The 24,913-nt window shown below is 34.6% G+C and overlaps 1 protein-coding gene across 2 annotated transcripts in view; it reads left to right on the top strand.

The window, feature by feature from the left end:
• Atg7 (Autophagy-related 7) overlaps nucleotides 1-24,913 on the top strand; it is a 112,857-nt gene that overhangs the window by 40,720 nt on the left and 47,224 nt on the right. Inside the window, exons 6-9 of one of the 2 annotated variants that reach the window (XM_089106522.1) lie at nucleotides 1,251-1,395; nucleotides 3,321-3,476; nucleotides 7,972-8,160; nucleotides 17,483-17,644. In XM_089106522.1, the coding sequence (XP_088962648.1) occupies nucleotides 1,251-1,395; nucleotides 3,321-3,476; nucleotides 7,972-8,160; nucleotides 17,483-17,644 (652 nt within the window). Of the gene's footprint in view, nucleotides 1-1,250; nucleotides 1,396-3,320; nucleotides 3,477-7,971; nucleotides 8,161-17,482; nucleotides 17,657-24,913 lie in introns of both variants that reach the window. The other variant, XM_089106521.1, reaches the window with a different exon arrangement.

Genomic DNA, 24,913 nt, shown 5'->3' with positions numbered 1-24,913 from the left:
CTCCTGCCTCTTTAATTCACTCGACCAGGTTTCCGCGGGGGGGGGATATCTTGGCTTGTCTCCCTTCTGGTAGAACTTGAAACCTTCTTCCAAACAAAAATTTGCTATCCCTATCCTTTAATGCCTGCTCTATCTCCTTAATATCTTCTTCTACTTTCATCTTCTTACGCTTTCTTACTACTTTCTTATACTCTCTCCTAATTCTTCGGTATGCCAATAAATTATTATCTAAAGTCCCTGGTCTCTGGAACTTGACTACATCTAACGTTTCTTGTAGCCTAGCTTTTAACTTTTTCCTTTCCATATCCAATTGCCTCTCCTCTGAATTCCTACCCTCAATTTTATTACTTTCTCCTGCTCCTACGCAAATATCATACACTACCTTGTTCAGTCCCTTTATACTCTCCTCCATCTTACCAATTTTACAAAATTCCTCACACTCGTATATTAGCTCCTGGGTACTACCTCTTATTATCCCTTGGTTTACTATATCTTCTGTCTCCTTAACTATTTTTATCGGTTTTTTAATATAATGATCATTCTTTGTAAAACTACTTATCTCCCCTTCTCTTTACCAACTCCGAACCCTTATCTTGCATATAGACCTCTGGGACCCAGGAACACTCATATTAAGAGCAATTGGGACGTGGTCCAACCCTACGCAACCCATCACTCTAAAATTGTGACACATTGGCCACAGATTCAACTCAACCAAACAATAATCTACCACACTTGATGATCCAGAAAAACAAGTAAAATTCTCCACTTCTTCATGTTCTCCTAGTCTACCATTCACAATTGCCATTTTTTCATTCACACAAAACTCAAAAAGGTTAGATCCTCATTTATTCCTTCCATGGTTCTGGTTCTTACTCTGTTGCTTACCAATTTTTAAATCTGCATAATACCAAGGTGATTCGGAAGGATCCCGTGATACAGTTATCCTCCAGTCATCTCCAACTTCCTCTGAAATCCCAGTATACGCGTTAAAGTCACCTGTAAGAATAAAATAGCTATCACCATACAATTCAACATATTTTCTCATCTCTTTTGATACCAACTCCCAAATATTTTCCTTCATATACAAACTATTCTGTGGTGGTATATAAACAGCTCCTATACCTAGATTTAATTCATTCATTCATTCAACTAGTTTAGTTATTTAGCAAAAACTATTTAGTTATTTAGCATAATTTCAGCACAAACATAGCATTGATGAAAAAGATATTTGATTACATTGAATTTTGCAGACTTGCAGACTCTGCTGTATCCTTGAACTTAAAGTTGATGAAGTGGCGAGTTATTCCTAGCCTTAACCTCGAACAGCTCGAGCGAACGAAGTGTTTGCTTCTTGGTGCAGGCACACTTGGCTGCAGTGTTGCCAGGGCTCTCCAGGTTAGCACAACTATAATTGATAACATCAAACAATCTTTTCATAATTTAATCTTCGAATATCATAATTTAGTGTTTGAATTTCGTAATTTAGGATTCAAGTATCGAGTATATTCAATATTCGTGAAATTTGACGTTAACCGGTGAACGTCCAAAATACCTTTTTTCTCCTTGGATTTAGTCAGCGTTACCAGTCATATTTTTCATTTTAATGCAAGGTTTCGACGTTAACCAGATTTAGATAACAATGCAAGGTTTCGACGTTAACCAGATTTCGGATATTCATGGTAACTTATATATATATATTATTATTATTATTACTATTCATTTATTGCCCGTCAAAAAAGAGTACATAGACGGAGTAATCACTAAAGTAACAAAAAGATAGAGAAGAAAAAAAACAAGAAAAACACAAACACGCATCAAAATTCAAATATATCACAAAAAAATCATTACATACATTACATTAATACAAAGGAAATGGGAACTTCGTGGGCGGATGTAAAAGGGGAGGCTTTGAATAGATTGGGGTGGAGGAGGAGCGTGCGTAGCTGTGTTGGCCTCAGGCGGCTTGGTGCTGCGGTGAGTTCTTAGTAGTATTAGTAGTAAACAAACTATTGTGAACAAATTGTTGACCATGGATGATGAAACTTACTTTGAAAACGAGATAGAGATTTATTAATTCTAATATTAGGGTCAGCTAGCTTATACAAATGAATAATTTTACGGTTTCTTGTCCAAGGGGGCAAATGTAGAAGATCTTTAGCAAATCTGAAGAAGATTAATCGTAGGTGCTTTTTATCTGTAACTCTAAAGAATTTCCAGAAAGGAGCAATATAAAGCAGAAAGGGAAGGGCTGTGGAGTTGTAAATGGATGCTAGAAGGTAACGGTTGAAGCTTAGTTTGCTTTTTTACGATTCCAGCACAAAGATTGCTAATTTTACGATTAACATGATAAATCAGCAAAGGACGCGTCTGGCTTATAGATGTGCCATTTGGAAGGCCCAGGTATGTAATATGGTCTGCGGGTTTAACAAGAGAGCTGTCCAGATTTGGAAGGGAAGTAGAGGGATTTCGCCAATTGAAAAGGACAACTTCGAATTTCTCAGGATTAAAAGACAGCCCGATTTTTGAATATTCATCTTTGAATATTCATGTTTGCTCGCCCTTGTTTAGGCTACAGGGATGTAAATTTAAATAGACATGAGAAACAATCAAAACTATTACAAATAAACAAAATATGGCAATGAATTACGCTAGCAACAACACGACTATAACATATTGTTCAAAATCTCTCGGGAGATAATTTTACAGCTTTTTGATTTTTCGTGATTTAGGGTATAATCAATTAGAGTAGCTAGGTAATTAGGGTATTTAGGTCATTTGACAGCTACCCTAATTTTACATCTTTCTATATCCTAAAGAAAAATAAATACAAGTTCAATAAAAATCAAAGAAAAAACGGAAAATGTAATGCTTTATTTCTAAAGGAATTATTTTTGCTTTAACTTTTTCTTTTTTTTTTTTTTTTGCTTTGATGAACATAGTTTTTGCTTTCGTGAACTGCAAAAAAAAAAATTCTCTAATTTAAAGGGCATTTTATCTGCTTCTAAATGTTACTCCTATTAATCTACTCAATCGGTTTCTATTGTGAACTGTTTGTATATTTTTATATTTGCATATTTGTATATTTTATAGAATAAAAATATTCTATTCAGGAATATCTTTATCAATATTTGTATATTTTTATATGTCATGGCCAGGTATGGCTTTGAAAAAGGGTGCTTTAACTGATGAACGGCTGTATAAAAAAAAAAACAAAAAAAAAAATACTGAGAGTAGAGCATGTCATGTCATTTGTCCTGCTAATCTACTCAATTTTTTTTCTTTATTTTTTACTTTAATAAACTGATTTATGTGTTTTATAGGCTTGGGGATTCAAAAATATAGTGTTTGTAGACAGTGGTAAAGTTTCTTATTCCAACCCCGTGAGACAATCATTATTCAAGTTCAAGGACTGCAAAGAACAAAAATTGAAAGCTTTGGCTGCAGCTGATGCAATGAAGGAGATTTTTCCTGGAACTGTGAGCTTTTTTTTCGGTTGCTTTCCAATGCCATACGAAATTACAGATAAGCTTATTATTGGTAATTACTTAGACACCACTGTTTTTATGTTTATATACGTTTACATTATAAAAGTTTTTACATTTTACGTTACAAACGTTTTTGCATAAAAAAGATTTTCCGTTTGCAATTAAAACGAAATGACTATTTAAGGAACGTGTAAAATTTTGAACAAGACACTGATTCAAAAAAACAAACAAAAAACTTTCTTTAGAGAACAATAAAAGTCCAAATTTGTCGGCTTCACCTTTGAAAGCCTATCTATAGAGAAAAAAACTGATATGTAAGTAAGTATTCTGTGCAACTTACGGTCAGTTTCAAAAAGGCAGTGGCAAACTTTCTGCCCAGAAAGCGGCGCCAATTGAAAAAAATATTGTGGGTACGAAAAGTGTGGTTCAATCCCACTTTCTAGGGCTAGAATGAGAGAAAGGTTGAGATGGCTTGGGCACGTTCTGCGTATGCAGGATAACAAATTGCCGAAGATTGTCCCTTTCGGTCAACCGTTTAGGGCTAAACGGAAATCAAGTCCTCCACGGTTGGGATGGTACTCAAGGATTTTTTAGGAGGGGGGGGGGGCTACACAAAAACACTCAAAAAAAGCCTAAAATATTTGTTTATATCCATTTTTGCTACCTTTTTACGAGTCAGACAAACGTTTCGGGGGAGGGGGTTTCAAACCCCCTACCCTCCTCCTGGGTACAACCTTGATACATCCCCACAAAAATGGTGCATAATTAAAATGGGAATTGTACCATTGCAATCATCACTGCCAAAAACCCCATTTAAGAGTATTACAGTCCCCTACTCCCCATCTTGAGCAACAAGGAAATTAACTTTTTCAGATGGTACGCAATCATGTGTCTCTTTTTTTTCGCTTGCTTAGACAGCATTATTGAGTTGGATGATGGATATATTGAAAATGTAAAAATGAGAATGGTCAAGGTGTAGGATGTATTTCCCTGTTAAAAAAAAAATTGCAGAATTGGAATATGAGACTGTGAACTGAGATTAGAATACTGGAAGCTACAGTGATGAGAGTGGTCAAGCATGGTTTGTAAATGTGGGTGCTTCGGAAGATGGAGGAACATTTGTTTATGTTTTCCAGAGGAATTACCTACGGATAGTTTTGGGGTGACCATTTGACTGACCATATTTCAAATAGTAGGCTGTACAAAAAGTATGGTTCTCTCCCGATTTCTAGGGCTATAGTGAGAGAAAGCTTGAGAAGGCTAGAACATGTTCTGACAGATTATGCGATGAAAGGATGACAGATGGTCAATGATCGCCTCGTTCACGACGGTGGCCAAGTGAGTGCTGGAAAAGGTCGAAGGAGAATTGGAATTTGTTAGGGATATTTTTAGTATTTTTCTTTACTGACTGTTTATCAAACAGTACGCTATGCGATTAAAATGGTTTGATTCAACTTTCTAGGCCTATAATGAAATAGAGGCTAAGACGACTAAGCGACATTTCGCATATGACAGATTATATATTGTCAGAAAGTGTTCTTTTTAGCTACTCATCTGGGGCCACAGGAAAAGCAGGTCATACTCAAATAGGATGGGACAAGTCATAAGAAATGATTCAACGTCGTAAGAAATCGGAATTTAATAGCCAGGAATCCAGAACTAAAGCGAATTCGTTGATTTTTGAATTAAAATCAAGTTACTATCAATCAATGGCTAATTGGAGAAAAGGCCCAGACAGATAGTCTGAGTGAGAGGCACAGCTGGCATAAGCCTTTTTCAGGATTGTATAAAAATAATGTCATTTTCACTTGTTGATAGATAGTCTATCATCCACCCAGCTTTGAAGATATTGCTATTGACGAGGAGCTTGTACAGTTGTGTTGGCCTCAGGTAGCTGGGTGCTGCAATGACCTGATTTTAGTATTGGGTACAGAGTTCCTTTTTAGGTTTGGGATCGATTTGTCTTCTGTGTGGAATTATTTTCGCAAGTAGGCCTATATCTACTTGAAGGAGATACTGTCCCCCAGAAAAAAAGTGGAAAGTAAGAGCTAGAGTCGTAGTGGAGTCTTTCTATGGTGGCCTTTTTATGGTCTGATCTGACCTCTGTGTGAGATATTTTCAAACTTCTTACAGCACGGGTAATCAAATTACTACAAAAATTCATTCATCAAAGGTTGGTCAACAGCTGAAGAATAGATCTTGGGTATCCATGCTCAACAAAGGGTCTATTCAGTTTCTTAGCTAATATTCAGGATCATATTTTTTTTTTTACGTTCTTTAGCGAATTAATAAGTCGTAACTATAACGTTCTTCAAGTTACTTTCAACATTTTTTTCGCACTAGGATTTATTCAGTTTAATATTCTTCCACGTTATTTCAAAGTAATTTATAAATGAATGTTCTATCGTAGTATGATTTACAATCATATGCCGAAATTATTATGTTCTACAGCGTATTCTGAACGTTCTTTCGTAGCATGACTAACGATTATAACTCAAGCTCGTCAGTGTAATTTCAACGTTCTTTCATAATAATAGTTATGCAGTTTTAATCTTCCTCAACTTAATATCAATGTTGTTTCGTTAATCAATGCACTGATTATCGTAGTGTTATTTACCGTTTGTAACGTGTAATCTGTCGTTATCTTTAGGTTCTTCCTTTTTTCGATACCTTTCCCCTCTTCCATTTAAGAAAATGTGTTCCTCCTAATATTAATTTTTCCTAAAAATCTGTATGACCGGAAAAGCTAATTATTTGATATATTCCATGAAAATCTAAAGAAGAAAAAACACTAATCTGAGCAAAAAATTGAATATGAAGTTTAGGTTAGAACCGAATGAAAATACCATAATCCAAAAGCATCGAGAATCTTGAAGAAGCTTTTTTTTAAATCATTACCCTAAAATATAAAATTGGAAATAATTTCATGATTTTTTATGTATAAGTAAGAGTTCTCATTCAAAGACCTTCAAAGGAAATTAGAAAACATTGCTTTTTTTAGAGAGAGGGGAAATAATTTGTTAACAAAAACAACGCTTACATAATCTTTCAACAATCATGAGGGAAACCCATTAGGTTGTTTTCAACCTTATAATCTACTAATATATATACACTTCACCAATAAATCAAAATCACAAAAAAAAACTTTAATCATTAACAACTTATCAGAAGGTATCGTTTCAACCCACTCTTGAATTGGGTAACATTATCTGCCACCTTTATACCCTCCTGGAGAGAATTCCACAGTAATTGTTCCCCGAAAATAAAGATCCTCGGTGACTACTCCGAGCCTCAGACATTATCCCTGAAGAATGATTAATTTCATAACAATGATAAAACGAGGTAGACTTAAAAATTTCCCAAAAGCACTCCTGTGAATAACGATTCAAATATTGATAAACAAAATAGCTAGTTGATAATCTCTTAACTTACAAACATTTAGAATTTTCATTTTAGTGAAGCAGCACAAAGTACTATTTTCAAATCTCACATAATCTCTTAAGAGACTAACAACTTTATTTTGTAAAATTTTAACTCTTTTAAAATTGAAACAGAAGAACTAATCCACAGCAAACAACCATAAAACAGATACGCCAGATTGATAAGATACAGATTGATAAGAGAATTATAGAGGGTCATTACAATTCTTGGCGGAAGCTCATTCCTTAGCCTTCTTATAAGACCCAATCCTCGTGCCACTTTTGCTGCTAATGCATCACGGTGTAATTTTCAACTCAAAATGTAGTCAAGATTAAAATTCAACACTAAAAGCTTGATTTAAAAATACACCATTCAGACAATTTTTTTAAAATAATGGGAGTGCCAATTCTGCAAAAAGTCATGAAATTTGTCTTAAAAACATTAACTGATAGAAAACTAAGTCTCGCAAAATTTGGCAGTTTATTTAGGGCCCTTATTAGCCTTTTCAGTCAACATATTTTTGCAAGATCCGTGGTTCCTCGCATGGACCACAGGCCCCGCTGGCGGGCATGGCTATAATTTGGTGGGTCATGGACAGGACGTGCATCCTTTGGCTGAGTATACTTTAGAGCCTTAATTTTGGAGAAACATTTTGTATACAAACGACATCACATTCGTGTGCATTTAAAGGGCAAAAAGGATGCTTGGTAGTATTGCAATGGCCTCATATATTCTATAAAACAGTGTTGTATTGACACAATATTTTTCGTTAGTATAAAATATGCCGAGAGGACGACCCGAAAAAGATACCAAGTGAATGGCTTTTTTAAAACTTTAAATATCTCGAGAGGGTATCATTAGAAATATCTAGAATGGTATTTTAGAAATTACCTAGATTTTAGAAATACCTAGGTGGGACATGGCCCAAAATCTGTTGGGAACCAGTGCTTGAAATAGCTCATTTTTTCAACAGTTTTTCGTTCTTCTTTCTGCGACTATATAATATTTTCCTGAAAATATATATTAGTGTCTATTGTCCAAATATTAGTTTTTAAACTTTTTCTAGGAGTCAAAGGGGGTTGTCTTAGAAATACCGATGCCTGGTCATGCTCTATCACCTGAAACTGAAAATGAAGTTAAGGAAGCAGTCAAAACCTTGGAATCTTTAATTGATGAAACTGATGTTGTCTTTCTGCTATTAGACTCGAGAGAAGCTAGATGGCTCCCAACTTTGTTAGGTGCTGCCAAAAAGAAGGTAAAATTGAAAATGTTATTTAGGTGTTAATAAGTATTAAATCTAACAGATTTATATTAAAAACACTAATTTATTAATCAAATTTATCTATGAATTACGTATCTATTTGTTTAAAAACTCTTTATACAAAAAAGTTAAAAGATTAAAAAAAAGAACACTAAGGCTATATAGAAAAGGGCCTATGTATTATTATTATTATTATGTACATAGTTTTGTTTTTAGCAAAGCACTGTATATGGAAGTTGTCCTATAAACTTTGAAGGGGGCTCATTAGATCGGAAACTAAATTTTTAGTACCTTTCTAAGAGTCAGAACTATTGGAGGGCAAATTGCCCCCCCCCCCCCCAAACGTAACTTATTTCCCCAAAAACATCCGATAAAAATTTTGAGATAGCCATTTTGTTCAGTATTGTTGAAAGGTCCTATAACTATGGCTTTGGAGATGACAAGACTCCCCACAACCCGTGGGACATGGGCTATAAGATATGCATTTTACCCTTTGCTTACTTATGATATTTATAAGAAGCAACGCTCTAGAATTGCCTATAGTAAAGAGCCATAAGGCTTCAATGTATTCTTATTTTTTTAATTTTCTTGTTTTCCAGAGCCACTTTATATGGAAGGGTTGGTTGTATGAACTTTGGAGGGGATTCGTTTGATTGGAAATTGAAATTTCTTGTGCCCTTTTTAAAAGTCAAAAGTGATTTGAGGGCTACCAGCCCCCCTCACATGCCCTTTTCCCCCAAAAACATCAGATCAAAATTTTGAGATTGCCATTTTGTTCGAATTATTCCAAAACTTTAACAGCTATGCCTCCGGATTGGACATAACCCACATAGCCCCAGGGGAAAGGGCTACAAGTTATGCACGTTCCCTGTTGTTAACATATGAGGTTTTTTATTGGGGAAAGGGGGTATGTTTGAGCCTGTGTCTCCAAAATTGCTTAGGGTATTTAAGTGAAACTTCAAAGAAACGTTGAGAGATATGCCGAATACTATCAAAACACACTATATGCATGCTGGTTTTTGAAATAGAATATCAGCATTATCTAAGGAACGGCTGAGGGCATTACGTTTAAGCTTTTGGGTCTTTTGAGGAGGTGTTGAAGACATATTGGTGGGCAACCAGTTCCCTCTCCCTTTTTAGATTTCTCCGCTACTCAAGACTGATCGAAATGTTGAAAGTCGTTTTGTTTAAAATAGTCGAAAGGTCTAATAACTATGTCTCCGTCTCCGGGGTTGCCACGCCTCTCCCGGCTCCGGGGCAAGGATTGTAAATTATACATTTTGCCCACTGTTTACATGCAGGATTTTTCGTTAGGAAAAGGGGGAATGTATGATTCTGGGTGCGTCTGAAAAAGCTAAATGTATTAAGTTGGAATTTTGAGGAATATTGAGGGATATGTCAAACTAAATCAAAAGACATAGTCTGAATCCAGTTTATCAAAAAGGTGTATCTGCAAGATCTCAAGAATGGCGTAGGGTATTAAATGTATGCAATATGTTAGGAACGGTTAAGGGTATTAACTTTCAGTGCCACTACTACTGCAACTACTACTGTGACTGTAACTGCGACAACTTGTGACAGCTACTGTGACTACCTGTGACTCTGACTAAGATGGATTGTGACGGTGACTACTTGCAATAGTGACTACTTGTGAAATTGAATACGAATACTTTTACTTGCGACTACTTTTAGACATTTTGAGGGGGATATTGAATAGAATTAAAACACACTATTTACATGCTGGCCATCAAAAGGAGCTATCAGTAATATCTTACGGGCGGCAAACGGCGCCCGTAATATATACGTATAATATATATATACGTATAATATATCAGTAATAAATACGGGCGGCAAAAGGTGTTAAGATGAAACGTTCAGGGCATGCTCAATGGGATGCTCGAAAGGGATGGAAGGGCAGCCAACCCCTCCCCCACTTGCCTTATTTAGGTGCCTCCTCCCCAACATCAATTGAAATTAAAAAAAAATGATCAAAATAGTCAAAAGGCCTAATAAATATGTTTTCCGAGATGTCAAGCCCCCCGAAGAATCCAGGGCAGGGGTTGCGAATTATCCAACTTGCAAATTATTACTTACAGGGTTTATTTTTAGTAAAGGGGAAATGTTTGATCCTGGGTATATCCAAGAAGCTAAGGGCATTAAGATGGAACTCGAGGAACAATTATTGTAACAAACAGGATTTTTGCTACTGCCTCCTTCCCCTAATCGTAAAAGTTCTGAAGCCTATTTCGTAATTTGTGCTTTACTGAAAACAAAATATATTATAAAAAATTTGTACATTATATCACTGTAAAATAAAAATAAAACATAGTCGAATATAATCTTGAATTGTTGAGATTCCATGATTAATGTAATTAGCTATTAAATGTTCAGTTTATTTTCATTAGTTCTTTCCTGTTATCTTAATTATTATATTTTTTGTTTGTTTGCTTGTTTTGTCGTCGATTTTTTGAAAAGCAGATGACGGGAGTAAAATTTTCTTATACGGTGATTATGCCGTTGATTTGAGCATCCTAGAAGAAAATGTTAGCAAAATGATAAATTTTTTGAAATTGTGCGAGTTCAGGGTACAAGAATAGGGTTGAAAATTACCAAGTTACCTAGTTGAAAGTTACCAAGTTCCCAAGACTAAGGTTGAAAGTTACCAAGACTAAGGCACTAAGACTAACAATGGGTGAAGGTGAAGAAGTGATGCTAGGTAACAAGAAGATCTATCATGTGGATAGCTTCACTTACCTAAGTAGTGTTATTAGTCAAGATGGTGGGTGCAGTTAAGATGTTAAAAGTGCAATAGCCAAGGCCCAGGATGTTTTTTCAGAGTTAAAAAGTTTGGAAGAATAGGAAGATAAGCCTGAGAACCAACATTAGAATATTGGTAGCTGCAAAGATGCAGTGGTCAAATATTGCTCTGAAGTGTCGGTGCTCTGAAAAACACAGGAGGATTTGCTAAATGTTTTCCAGAGATATTGCCTACGGTTTATTATGGATACCCGACTTACTGACTGTATTTCAAACAAGAATCTGTTCAAAAAATGTGGCTCAATTCAGCTTTCTAGGGCTATATGAGAGAAAGTGTGAGTTAGCTAGGACACGTTCTGTGGATGAAGGATGACAGATTGTCACATATTGTCTAAGCGCTTAGAGCGTCCACGGATGTGGCGGGAGGACATCGTAAGAAAAGATTTAAGGGATATGGGAACTTCTTGGTAGGGTATGAAGGGGGATGCATTGAATAGATCGGGATAGAGGAAAAGCGTATGTAGCTGTGTTGGCCTCACGCGGCTTTGTGCTCCAGTGAGTTGTTAGTAGTAGTAGTAAAAGATACTTTGAAATATTTCATGTAGTTTTCAAAAGCGAAATACATTTTATTTTTTTTTTGTTATAACGTCAAAAAATCCACAATTGTTTATTTCGGGAATGATTATCATCACCTATTAAACTGACTACGTTAATTTGTTCTTTTCATTAATTAATTAAAAAAAACTTTCCGAAAAATAAGTTTTCCAAAGAAAAGTAAAGGCCATTTTAAACTGAAGCTCAGCAGATACAGATGCATTTTAAAATTACAACTCAATACGACCAGAAATTACTATTGAAAAACAAACGAAACCCAAAACGAACAGAAATTAAATAAATAGTCATAGCATAACATACAACAATTAATAATATAAATGAACAAATAGATCTTAAAGTGAGTAATTTTTAGATTGAATATTGAAATCAAGCTTAAAACGAAAAAAAAATATTTTCTTTTTGAAACTTAAATTAAACTAAAAACGAACAGAAGTTATATGAAAACTCAATATGAGCAAGCATACAACAAATATTAATGCAAGTTAATAAATTAAATCTTAAAAAGAGTGAAACTTAAACTGAATGTGCAAATCAAGCTCGAAACGAACAACAATCATCACAAAAAAGAGTTTGAGCATCACCTCCTTCTCTCACTGTAAAAGTCTAAAACCTACTGCGTCATTGGTGCTTTACTGAAAGCTAATTTTGTTACAAATATTTTCTTTTGTACTTAATATTGAAAATAAACATTAAAACTATAGTAAAGTTTTGAACTGATTAGCTTTCAGCAATTAATATCATTATACATCAAATGTTCAGTTTAATTTATTAGCTCTTTTTAAAGTTGTTAAAGACAAATACAGTTTTCCTACAGACAAGTGTTTGGACACTGCCTCCTTTCCTAACTGTAAATAAAAACCAAAAGCCTACTGCGTCATTAGCGCTTAACTGAAAACGAATTATATTACAAATATTTTCTTTTCAAGTTCTTACAGTATTGAAAATAAAAATACAATTACAGTGAAATAAATTCTTGAACTGATGGATCTTTCAACAATTAATATCATCATGCATCTAATATTCAATTTGATGTTGTTTCTACTTTTCAAGGCTGTTCAAGACGCATATAGTTTTCAGTAAAGTGCCAATGAAACAGTAGGTTTTAGACTTTTACAGTAAAAGAAGGAGGTCATACCCAAACTCTTGCTTGTGGTGATTTTTGTTCGTTTCAAGCTTGATTTGCATATTCAATTGAAATTTCACTCGTTTTAAGATTTATTTATTAATTTACATTAATATCTATTGTATGTTTGTTTGCATTGATTGTTTATTTAATTTCTGTTCGTTTTAAGTTTCATTTGTACTTCAATAGGAAAAGATTTTTTCGATTTTAGCTTGATTTTCATATTCAGCCTAAACATTACTCGCCATAAGATTTATTTATTCATTTATATTGGTACTTTCTCTATGTTTTGCTATGGTTCCTCGTTTAACTTCTTTTCTTTTTGAATTTCATTTATTTTTCAATAGTAATTTATGGTCGCTTTGTCTTTTAATTTTAAAAATGTATTTTTATCTGCTGAGCTTAAGTTTAAAATTGCCTTTACTTTTAATTGAAAAACAAATTTTAGGAAAGTATTTTTTTAATTAATTTTTGTTCGTTTTTGATTGCAAAAAATTTCAAGTTTTTGAAAATTCCTTATTTCAAAATAAAACTTAAAAAAAAATAAATCAAATATCAATCAAAGTATCCTAATTGGTACAAACGAGCAATATCAAAGTGGAAAAAGTGTCCTGTAACAGCCTTGGGGTTTTTATTGTATAGTATTCGAACTGTTGTATGCGAAACGGTACTGTAAAAAGTTTTATCAGACGGATCTGGAAGCAAAGGGTATGGGGGGACACTATTAAGCTTGTGCCTCTTATGAATCCATAAGAGTAATCTAAAACCTTTTACTTTCAGTCAAATGAGCCCTCTGAAATTTATTGAAACATCCCTTCTATAAGAACTTTATATATCTGCAGAGTATAACCTACAGTACCTGTCCCTGGACCCTGGGGGGTGTGTCGACCCTGGAATCTTAATATCTGATGGTTGAACTATTTCTAAGAAAATGGTCACCTGAAAGTTTTATCGGTTGGGTTTATCCATCAAATAACCCAAAAGGGGTGGAGGGGGGGAGGGGCTAGTTACTTTCTGATATTTTTTTACTCCGATGTAATGATATACGGTCTTGAATGTCCATTCAAATAAACCCTCTCTGAAGTTTATACGAGCCTACCTCCCATAAGAATCATACAGTTCACAAGAGCAATAGATAAAACGTAGTCCCCGGCGCTGAGGGGGGGGTGTCGACACAGGAGTTTTTCTTATATAATCTTTGAACTATTTTTAACGAAATGGCTATACGCAAAGGAGTTTTTTTTATATGATCTTGGAACTATTTTAAATAAAAGGGCTACCTCCAATTTTTTATTAGTTGTTTTTGGGAGAAACGGGCTGGGGCGTGAGGGGCAGTTGCCCTCTGATCACTTTTGACTCTTAAAAATGGCACTAGAACTCTCGATTTCCAACGGAATGAGCCCCCTTTGGAGTTTATACGACGATCCCTTCTATATGAAGTGCCTATGGGGAAAAAAATAAATGGAATGTGCCGGGTGGCTAGCTGCACTTTACTCACCTTTGGTTGTTCAAAAGTTAATTATAGCTGTTGAGTTCTAGTTAAATGAGCCCTATCAGAATCTCATAAGAGCATCCCTTCCATAGAAATGATGTATGCCCCCAGGGCATAACTTACAACGCCTACCCCTGGGCCCTGGGGAGCTGTTTCGACACCGGAGTTTTTGTTATCAGAACTTTGAACAATTTTTAACAAAATATCTATCTCAAAATTTTTATCTGATGAATTTAGGGCGTGGAGGGGGGCTAGTTGCCTTCCGATCTCTTTTGACTCTTAAAAAGTGAACGAGAACTTTCAATTTCAAATCAAATGATCCCTCTCCGAAGTTTAATCGAGCATCCCTTCCATAAGAACTATATATGCCCCTAGAGCATTACTCATAACGTCTGTCTCCGGGCCCTGGTGGGTTCTGTTTACACCGGAATTTTCTTATCTGACCTTTGAACTATTTTTAATGAAATGGCTATTATAAAAATTTTATCGGATGGTCTTGCTGAAAAAAGGGTGTGGGGGGGGGGGCTAGTTGTCCTCGAATATCTTTTGACTCTTGAAAATTGAACTAGAACTTTCAATTTCCAATCAAATGAGCCCCCTCTGAAGTTTATACGAGCATCCCTTTTATAAGGACCATACACGCCCCCAGGACCTGGGGGCATATAAGGTTTTATTGAAGGTGTTGTCGTAGAAATTTCAAAGCAGGCTCATTGGATTGGAAATTCAAAGGTTGGAAAGTGATCAAAGGGCTAGTGCCCTTTTTGATAGTCGAAACTGATTGGAGGGCAACTATCCCCCCCCCGCCACGTCCATCATTCACCCAAACACATCCAATCAAAATTTTGAGATAGCCATTTTGTTTAGCGTAGGCTAGTTGATTTCCAGATAGAAAATATGTTTTTGAGAAGGACACTCCCCCACAACTCTCAGAGCAAGGGTTTTAAGTTATGCCCTGGGCGCATATAAGGTTTTTATAGAAGGCATTGTCGTAGAAACTTCAAAAAAGGCTAATTCGATTGAAAATTCAAAGGCTAGTGCCCTTTTTAATAGTCGAAAGTGATTAATAATATTTTTTGTTGTTGTTTTTCTTTAGACCAGGGCACTTCGTATCGAAGGAGTTGCCATGAGAACTTCGAAAGGGGCTCATTCGATTGAAAATAGAAAGGCTGATGCCCTTTTTAATAGTCGAAAGTGACTGGAGGGCAGCTAATTCCCCTTCTACACCCACCCTACCATTTGCCCATTATGTTTAAAAACTAAATGTTGCCTTAAGATTAAATCAAAATGCACTGTGATAATGCTACTTCCCAATAAGGCATCTCAGCAGTATCCCAAGAACGACTGTGGGCTTTATGTTCAAACTTTCAAGGCTGCTTCTGCTCTTAAAATTCAACCAAATCAAAATAGTGTAAGCGTATCCAAACTATCAATGACAGTAAGCGGATTTTTTTGCCAATGGTATCACGTTTACCGTTTCAGGTCAACTAGAGGAGGTATGAAACTAAGTTAAACAGTACTATTTGTCTCCAGATTTTTAAAATGGTGTATGTTGTTAAAAATTGCTGAAAATTTTTCTCCAGCATACAAATAGCAGGTCAAACTATAAGGTCTTAAAAAACAAAAAAAATTTAAAGTTATATTTTCTTTTTCCCTGAAAAGACTATGTCAATATAAATTGAACATAAATTAATTAAAAAAAACTTTTTCCACAAATTAAGCTTTTCAAAGAAAAGTAAAAAACTACATTAAACAAAAAATGATCAAAAATAAAATCAAACAATCTACGAAACATGAAACGACCACAAATCAGCATCGATGAATAAATGAAACCCAAAACGAACATAAATTACAATAGATAACCGATTCAAACTCAAAACGAGCAGAAATTAAAACAAGTTGGGCACAAAACCCTGTGCCTTCCCAAGGCCAGAGCATAATTTATACTTTACGGAAAAAATACAAATTAATTTGCATTGTCAGTATAATATACATATACTGATATTTAGTAATCAAAATGTTAAAATTATTTGATTTATTAAAGTTATATAAAATTAAAAACATTTATATTTTTCAGTAAAATGCAAATTATATTCTGGCCTTGGCAAGGCATTGGGATTTCGAGCCTAGATTGTGTTGATTTCTGCTTGTTTTTAGTTATACTTGGGTAATTACTGCATTTTATTTTTATTCTGGGCTCCATTTATTTCTTAAGACTGATTTGCGGTCGTTTCACGCTTAGTAGAATGTTTGATTTGACTTTTGCTCATATTTGGTTTAATGGAATTCTTTACTTTTCTTTGAAAAACTTATTTTTTGGAAAAAGTTTTTTTAATTGATATATATATTAAATATTTAATTAAAATATACCTGCATAGATATTGTTGTTCAGGCTAAGCTGATTATCTCCAAGTGAACTCAGAAAACAGGTCTCATTACAGATCAAGAACAAAGTGTGGTCACTATAACATGTAATTACCAAGATTATTTTGACTTTAATGGTGGATGACGTGGTTGCAGTCCAAGCCAAAAATTTTTGAAATTTTTTTTTCCAGACCAATTTTTTTTTCAAAAATTTTTGCAAATAGCAGTTCAATAATTGTATAAATTGCGTGTTTGCAAAGACAATTTTAAGGCTGCTAGCAGTATTGTAAATCAGATTTAAGCATCAAAACCTTAGTGAGCATAAACTAAGTAAAAACTTTGAGTATTTTGAAGATTAAAATAAAATATACTGGTTATAAATTAGGTACTTAGGTTTTTTTCTTTTTTTAAAGAGTCTGAAACATCGAGAAGTTCCAAGAATTTTTTTTAAATCATGAAGCAAAAATGTAGTGTTAGAAAAAAAAATCATATTACTTTTTTATGTTTGATAAAATTCTAGGTTCTAAACATCCCTAGATATCTATGTAGCATTGTCTTAAACAGACAATGTAATAGGATTTGTGTAATGGGAAAACACTGAACACAAGTTTAAAATATAATCTAAAAAATCTGTAACATAACCTATAAAAAAAATCTCAAAAAACCTAGAAACCTAACTTGAAAAAACCTAGCCTAAAAAACATAACCTAAAAAAAGTTAACATAAAAAAACGTAACGTAAAAAGCAGATAAAATTACTCAAAATACTCATATAAATCAGATAAAAAATACTAGTTCATGTATTCAGAGATAACGGATATTTTCGTTTTCCTCGCTGTTTTTTATTTATAAATTCGTGGAAGCTGGAGGGGGGGGGGGTCTGTAACATCTTCTATTTAGCGATTTGAATTTTTGAAAATGGAAGCTCAGGCCTTTGCTTCCAAGTAATATATATTTCTTTTTTTCCAGATGGTTATGAATGCCGCATTGGGGTTCGACTCTTACCTGGTCATGCGTCACGGTTGGAAAAAGTTCGCTCAACCACAGATTACACCTGTACTAACCAAGGGGATAATTCCTGGTCACAGATTGGGGTGCTACTTTTGTAATGACGTCATGGCCCCGGGTGATGTAGGAGCTAAAGTATTATTCTTGCTTTGCTTATAATCTCTCTTTTTGCTATGCTTGATTCATTTGTTCGTGGCCTCGAAAAAATCTGATATTGGTCATTGGTGTTCAATGTGCAACTTGCTAAACTTTTACCGATTGTACTTCGATCATCATGGTCGCAGCGATAGCTGCAACCTACTAAAGAGTGGACTACGGCCCATAGTAACCAAAATAAATAAATAAAATTGTCTTAAACTGTCTGGTTATAAAAAAATAGTCATTTTATGCTTATTCAGGAACAAATAATTATTATTTCGATTAATCTTGATAGCAAATTCTTGTTTTGAAAACAAATTTACTGGAATTTTGAAAAAGAGCCCGGAGCTCCTCAAAACGGCTTTGGATCAAAACAAATGTGCACCATTTGGAATCGCTATTGTCGAAAACCCTATGCAGGAAACTTATAGCACCCCATCTTGAAGAACAAGAAGAATTGCTTTTATGTATGGGTAGCACTGATGCATCCTCGTTTTATTTTTTTATTTTTTTCGTCACTATCCTGGCACTGGAGCATCATAGAGAACTGTTTAAGAGCTCATTTAAAAGATAATTTGTATATTATCGCTTTTTATAAATTCGACTTGATAACGCCATCATAAACTGTCTTGTGGCATCCAAAAAGAACATTTTGGGTGCCATTTATGGGATGAAAATACTGGGGAAATGAAGAGAATACTATCGTAATCTCTGTTCAAAGTGAAAGGACCTGTGTGTGATTTGTATTACATTATCTAAAACCTGTTACCTACAAAAGCATAGTGACCTATTGAATGAAATTGGATATGATTTGTTGGACATAATTAATGAATAATGAACTTGATATTGAATGAAATTGGATACAATTTTTTGGATATTTGGACTGATGAACCAATCATAACGGGATTGCCAAGCCCACGTTGACCTACCTATTCAAAGTTAAGTGTAGTTTTTGTCTTTTTGATAATACATTTCAATGGTTCAGTTCACAAAGGATGCTGTTGTTCTAGCAAAATTCAGAAGTTATCCACCATGGCCCTGCCGAGTGTTGGACATAATTAAGGCCAAGAACAATAAAATATCTTATGTTGTATTTTGTTACGGAAGCCATGAAATCGTGACAACAACAGCCTCACAGCTTTCGACCTTTGTTAGCATTTCAAAGGAGGCTAAGAAGAAAAATGAATTGGGCGTTGCGAACGCTTTTGCGGAATTAGCTGATTTTCCTCATAAGCATCTTGAGATTATTGGTTCGAGTTTACCAGATACATCGGTGAATTCGGTAAACTCTGTTTTATCGGACTTTGACACACTTAAATCCAATATTCGAAATGATATTTGAAAAGAAGTTTGTAAATAAAGTTGGAATGTCAAATAGTGCGTATTTGTTTGACTCAAGCGTTTCTCTAATTCTCGACTCTATACTCGTTCAGTTTTTGACTAAGTTTCATGAGGTTGAAAACAAACTACGGCCTCTCCAAAACGCGAACCTAGCCCTGGAAAATAGGGTTGAACAGCTTGAAACCCGTTTTGATGATATAGAGCAGGAAAAACGACTGAATCAGCTCGTATTTCATGGTGTTGACCATAGTGGGGGTCTTCCCATCTCTGAGTGTGTATTGAATGTGATTACAGATAAATGCAAATTTCTGATTTTTCTTTGACCGCAATAGTTTCTGTATTTTAATTTCGAGCAAATTATACTGATTCGGACACCATTGTAAATGCAAAAAAGCGTCCTTTGCCTGTGTTGGTTGCGTTCAAGTCTGCTGAAACTGCAAGAAAAGTGTTTGCATGTAAGTTAAATCTTGCTCTGTCGGGAATTTTTGTCACCGAGTACCTAACATCAAAAAAGAAGCAGATTCTTGACTTGGCTAAGAGTCAGCTTGAAAAAGGAAATTTTTGGTCAAATAACAGGACGATTCTTGGAAAAAACTCAGTGGGAGATATCCATTAAGTTTAAGCTATGGTTGAAGTGGTTCGTTCGCCAAATCTGACCATATAATTTTATGTTGTGTAAATTGTGTTGTTGAATTACTTGTATGCTTGTTTTCTCTTTTGTATTTTATAGCCGAATTTTCAGTTCCTTTCACGTTTTTTTTTCTTTTTTTTTCCTTTCTTCTCTCTTTCTTTTTCCTTCTTCTTTCTGCCTATCAATGTTTTGTTTTTTGGTCATAAAGGTAGTCACCCTCTTCAATTAGTGAGAATATATATGATAACCGTTTGAATGAATTTGAAGAAAACCGGTTTATTCTTGGAAGCCAAGCTCGTGACACACTTGCGGGGGATTATGAATGCATCAATAATTTTTCGTTGAATTGTCGCCCAAGTAATTATGTGAATCCGAATAATCTTTATGAGTATTCAAATCCTGCGAGTGCAGAAAGAACGATCGTTTTCTGGAATTGTCAAGGTCTAAGAACGGCATATTCTTCTTTATATGGGATTTTAAGTTCGCTAGATAAGAAACCGTGTATTGTAGGCCTTTGTGAGACATTTGTTTCTAGCAAGTCACTGCCATGGGATTTTTCTTTCCCAGGATATGTTTGCGAGCGAAGAGAACGGATATCCATATAGCGAGTCGGTCTACGTATTTTGATTAATGAAGATACCCAATATTGGGTTAGAGATAACCTTTATCTGTGGATTGAAGATAGGATAAAAACACATTTCACTGAAATAAAAAATGAAGAGGAAAGGAACTTGATTTTGAGATTGATTTACAAAAATCCGTCATGTGATATTAGTTTTTTTCTTCATGAATTTGAACCATAGTTAGATAGGATTAATAATGAAAACAAAAACAAATGTATGATGGGAGATTTTAATATAGATTTACTAAAAAGAACGAATAACTCAGATTTTGTTAATATGATGGTGTCACATGACAGTTTTCCTCATGTGACTATTCCAACTCGGATTTCGCATGTTTCTTTGTCTTTCATGGATAATGGTTTCGTTACTGAGGGATTCCAAGCAGAGGTGGTTTGGTCCGTCAGCTTGGATCACCTTTTAATAACTGAAATACAGCTTAATTAGTCAATGGACCATAAACGACATGAAAGGGTTTTGTTTTACCGTGAAATGAATAATAAAAACCTAAAGAGTTTTGCAAATATGATGGATGAAACAAATTTCTCACGTGTAATAAAGAAAAAGTGTCCAAATACTGCATATGACCTATTCAGTGAGATAGTGACGAATGTGATGAATGAAACATGTCCTTTGCGAAGAATAAAGTCAAAGAGAAATTTTCCTAACAAACTATGGATAAAAAAAGCTATTCTAGTTTCAACAAAGCAGAAAAACAAACTTTATGTGAATTATTTAAAGGATCCTTCAGATGATAATTTTATAAAATTCAAAAGATTTTGGAATATTTGAATTCAGTAAAACGGAATGCTCAGAAACTTTATTTCCAAAATGAATTTCATGAAAATCAAGGGAATATGAAAAATACATGAAAAACAATAAATAAACTTTTGGGTAAATTTTATATTAAGGAGGAGGTGAGAGTCATGGAGACAACAAAAGGTCGTCTTACTGATTCTCAAGACATATCTGAATTTCTGTGTGGTTATTTTGCAAATAAAGGGACAAGACTCTAGTATCAAGCGCAGGGTAGATTCTCCAAAACTGCTAGCATTGGATCTGTTGGTAAAGGACAGCCTACAATTGAAAATTTCTTTAATGGTTTACGACGTTTGAGAAGTGACATGGCACGGTTCCTGGGCTCGATGAAGTCAAGCTCATGTAGATTGAATGCTCTTTCCTTGAAACTCATATAAGCCGCAAAAACGAGTGTATTACCTGTCTTGAGACACGTCATCAACCTTTCTCTAGATCTTGGAGTCTTCCCGGAAGCACTAAACATTACAAGAGTGGTTCCTCTTCATAGAGGAGGGAAAAAAGATGACCCATCGAATCGAAGACCTATATCTACTCTCCCATTTTTCTTTAAGTTATATGAGAAATTGGTACATGCCCAGTTAAGTTATTATATTGAAAACAATAAAATTGTAATGTAAAATCAATATGGGTTCAGAAAAGGGCTATATACGGATATAGCAGTTCTGAAATTGGTTGATTGGAATAGTTATGCATTTGAAGCTGGTCTCATACCCGCAGCTGTGTTTTTGGATATGAAAAAACCGTTCGTTACGGTGGAACTCCCAGATCTTATCCAAACTCTTGACTCGATTGGGGTAAAGGGTTTAAGTCTGGATTGGTTTACATTGTATCTGCACAATCGGTATCAGGTTATTCATAATGGGTCATTCTTATCTTCAAAAAAGAAAAATAGAGTGTGGGGTCCCACAAGGGTCAATCCTGGGACCTCTACTTTTCATTATTTTCATTGATCGAGTGAAACACTACCTGTCAGATGCTGGTGTCATCCTGTTTGCAGATGACACTTTGCTATTTCTGGCAGCGCCTTTACTTGATGTTTTATATAATAAAATTCATAATGCAGTTTCTGAATTTCTAACTTTTTATCGGCAAAATATGTTAACCCTAAACTTTTCTAAAACTTTTTTCATGGTATTTTCTAGACTTTCGTCTAGTGCTGGAAATGACCATATGACGGTTCAAGAAAATGTGATAAAGAGAGTAGCAACAACGAAGTATTTGGGGTTTTTAATTGATGAAAACCTGTCGTGGAAAAACCATTCAAGTGCAATAGCTGAAAAATTAAGCAGAGGCCTTGGGGTGATGCGAAGAATTAAAAACATAGTCCCAAAAAAGATCCTGAAAATGATTTATTTTTCTATATTTTACCCATACATTAGCTACGGATGCTCTATATGGGAAAGTAATTATGTAACATGTTTCAAAAGAGTACAAAAACTTCAGAACAGAGCTGTAAAATTATTATCTGAATTTGATGATTCTGATGAGGTTTCTGCTTATGAGCATTTTAAAAAGAATAAGTTAATGGATGTATACCAAATTCGAGATTACCAAGTCGCGATTTTCTCGTATAAAAATTTGAATCAGCTGGTCACCCCTGCCTTTGAAAATCATATTACTTTTAATAGAGACCTTCATGATATAATACAAAAAAAAGCTGATAACTTAAATCATGAGTTTGGGAGCTCCACTCGGGCATCTCTTGTGATTCGCCATTATGACCCCCATGTTTGGAATATATTGCCCGAGTGTGTGAAAAATGTGGCTGGTCTTCCGGCTTTCAAGTCACGGGCATATAAGTTTCTTTCATCTCGTGAGTGGATTTGATGTGAAGCCCGCTCCAGATCGTCATTCTATTTAAGGTATTTTCCCGATTTACTTTGCTTTTTTTTCTGTCTACTTCTTGTCTTTTCTTCTTTCTCTCTTTTTTTCCTTTATTCCTTCATCAGATAAGTTTCTTGTGTGTTGAGTAGAAAGGTATAAATGTTGTTTTAATTAGCTGAGAGTGATAACCTCGCTTGCCCTTTCAAGCTTATTGCCTTTCTTGGCAGGCAAAAGGCGAATAGTGTTTGTTTTCTTTCTTTAATAAATGTATATCTCATATCTCTATGGTTGAAAACCCCAAACCTGAGTCTTAAAATTATCCCTCTTCTATTTTCCCCTCTCCCGCCCCCTTGTTGTCCCGCCGACTGATTGACAAAACAGAAGGCTACTGCAACATCATAGAGAGTTGTTTAAGGGATCATATAAAAAGCTTCTTTTTTTTTTACCAATTGTGGCTTGATCCAAAGATGTTCATATTGCTTATGTTTGTTCAGTATTTAGGAGCCTAAAAAAAAGAAACATGTCGCGTACCTATAGAGCAGTGTATAATTGAGTTTTTCTTTCTCCTTTTGTGTAAATTGTTCTAAGAGCTGATTTAGATTGCTGCGTTCTCCGCAGGAATCTAGCAAGAGTTAGACTCCGCAAGAGTTAGACTCCTGCGTTCGTCACTAAAAACCACATGTATAACTCCTAAGTTTATGTGTATTGCTTTTTTTTGCTTATTGCTCTGTCTTTTCCTTTTTTGTATGACGGATTTTCCAATAAATAATAATAATAATATATAATCACTTTTCTAAAGTTGACTTGATATCGCCACCATAAAGTGCCATATGCCATCCGAAATACTTTTTGGGTTGTTTTCTGTTTTTATTAATGAAAATACCAAAAAGGGCCTTTTCCAATGAAAAGAATAAAAAAAATGATTTCGAAATCTAAGAAAGGGCGAAAACTAGGCAACTACGGGCATCTCTTCCTCTCCTCAGTTCCCGCTAATAGAATTAGCATGCAGGCAAAATTTTAGAGATGTTTAAAGGCTCAGTTCTAAGCTACTAATCATATCAGCGTGTTTATTCAAGATGTATAGTTAAAAAGAGTACTAGAAAGCCGCATCGAGTGGTGATAAAACTTTGAAGTCTAAATTATCTTATTATTTTAAATAGCATGCAATCAACGCGTGATTTGAAAAGCAAATAGTACATCGATGATTCTCATTAAGAAAATGCTTTAGTCTAATGGTAATGGTTCTGCCTTGTGGTCATGGTAACAGAAGTTTGAATCTTATGCAGAATAATTTTTTTTATGCGCATTCTCTTTTAAGAGCAAATTCATTTGCAATGATCATTTCTCCTAAAATGTTAAAGTCAAAAAGATCTTTTAATAAGGTTTATTGTCTATATTTTTAAAACCTTAAAAAGTGTACAAAAAATTAATTTAAAAAATTCTATGAAAGTAAAGAGCAAAGTTGAAACTGAAAACGAACAAAATTACTGCTTCATGATATATGCAAGATATCGTTTAAAAACCGTTTCAAGAAAACATGCTCGCAAATATTCCCTATATTTCTAGAATTATAAAAAAAACTAGTGCTTTACTGAAGACTAAACTTTCCTGAGTTTTGTTGAGAGTTACAGTTGTGTCGTAAAAGCTATTAATTTCATGGCTGGTAAAAAACTATTGAGAGCTTTATGAATTATTCTTTAGTTTTCTGCAGGTTACTTAAAAATTTTCTTTTATTGTTGCGTCGGTGTTTTGTTTTCAGTAAAGTGCTAGTTTTTCATAACTCGACAAATATAGGGAAATACCAAGAGCTAGTCGGTTTGAAACTGTTTTTCAAAAATATGTTCCATAAACCATAAACCATAAACCATCAACCATAAAACATAAACCATAAACCACACCACTCCATAAACATCTCCATATTAGGAGTGTTTCTAGGTGGAGAGACTATTGGGTTGACTGGTAGTGGGTCTGGAGTATCAAAAGATGAATTGTTTGGGTATTTTTTTACGGTTCCTCAAG

The sequence above is a fragment of the Artemia sp. Qi Xiang Cuo genome, chromosome 21 (assembly GCF_049724085.1).
Source record: "Artemia sp. Qi Xiang Cuo chromosome 21, ASM4972408v1, whole genome shotgun sequence".
Lineage (NCBI taxonomy): Eukaryota > Metazoa > Arthropoda > Branchiopoda > Anostraca > Artemiidae > Artemia > Artemia sp. Qi Xiang Cuo.
Note: the sequence above shows the minus strand (reverse complement) of the source record. Positions and strands in the feature narration are given on the sequence as shown.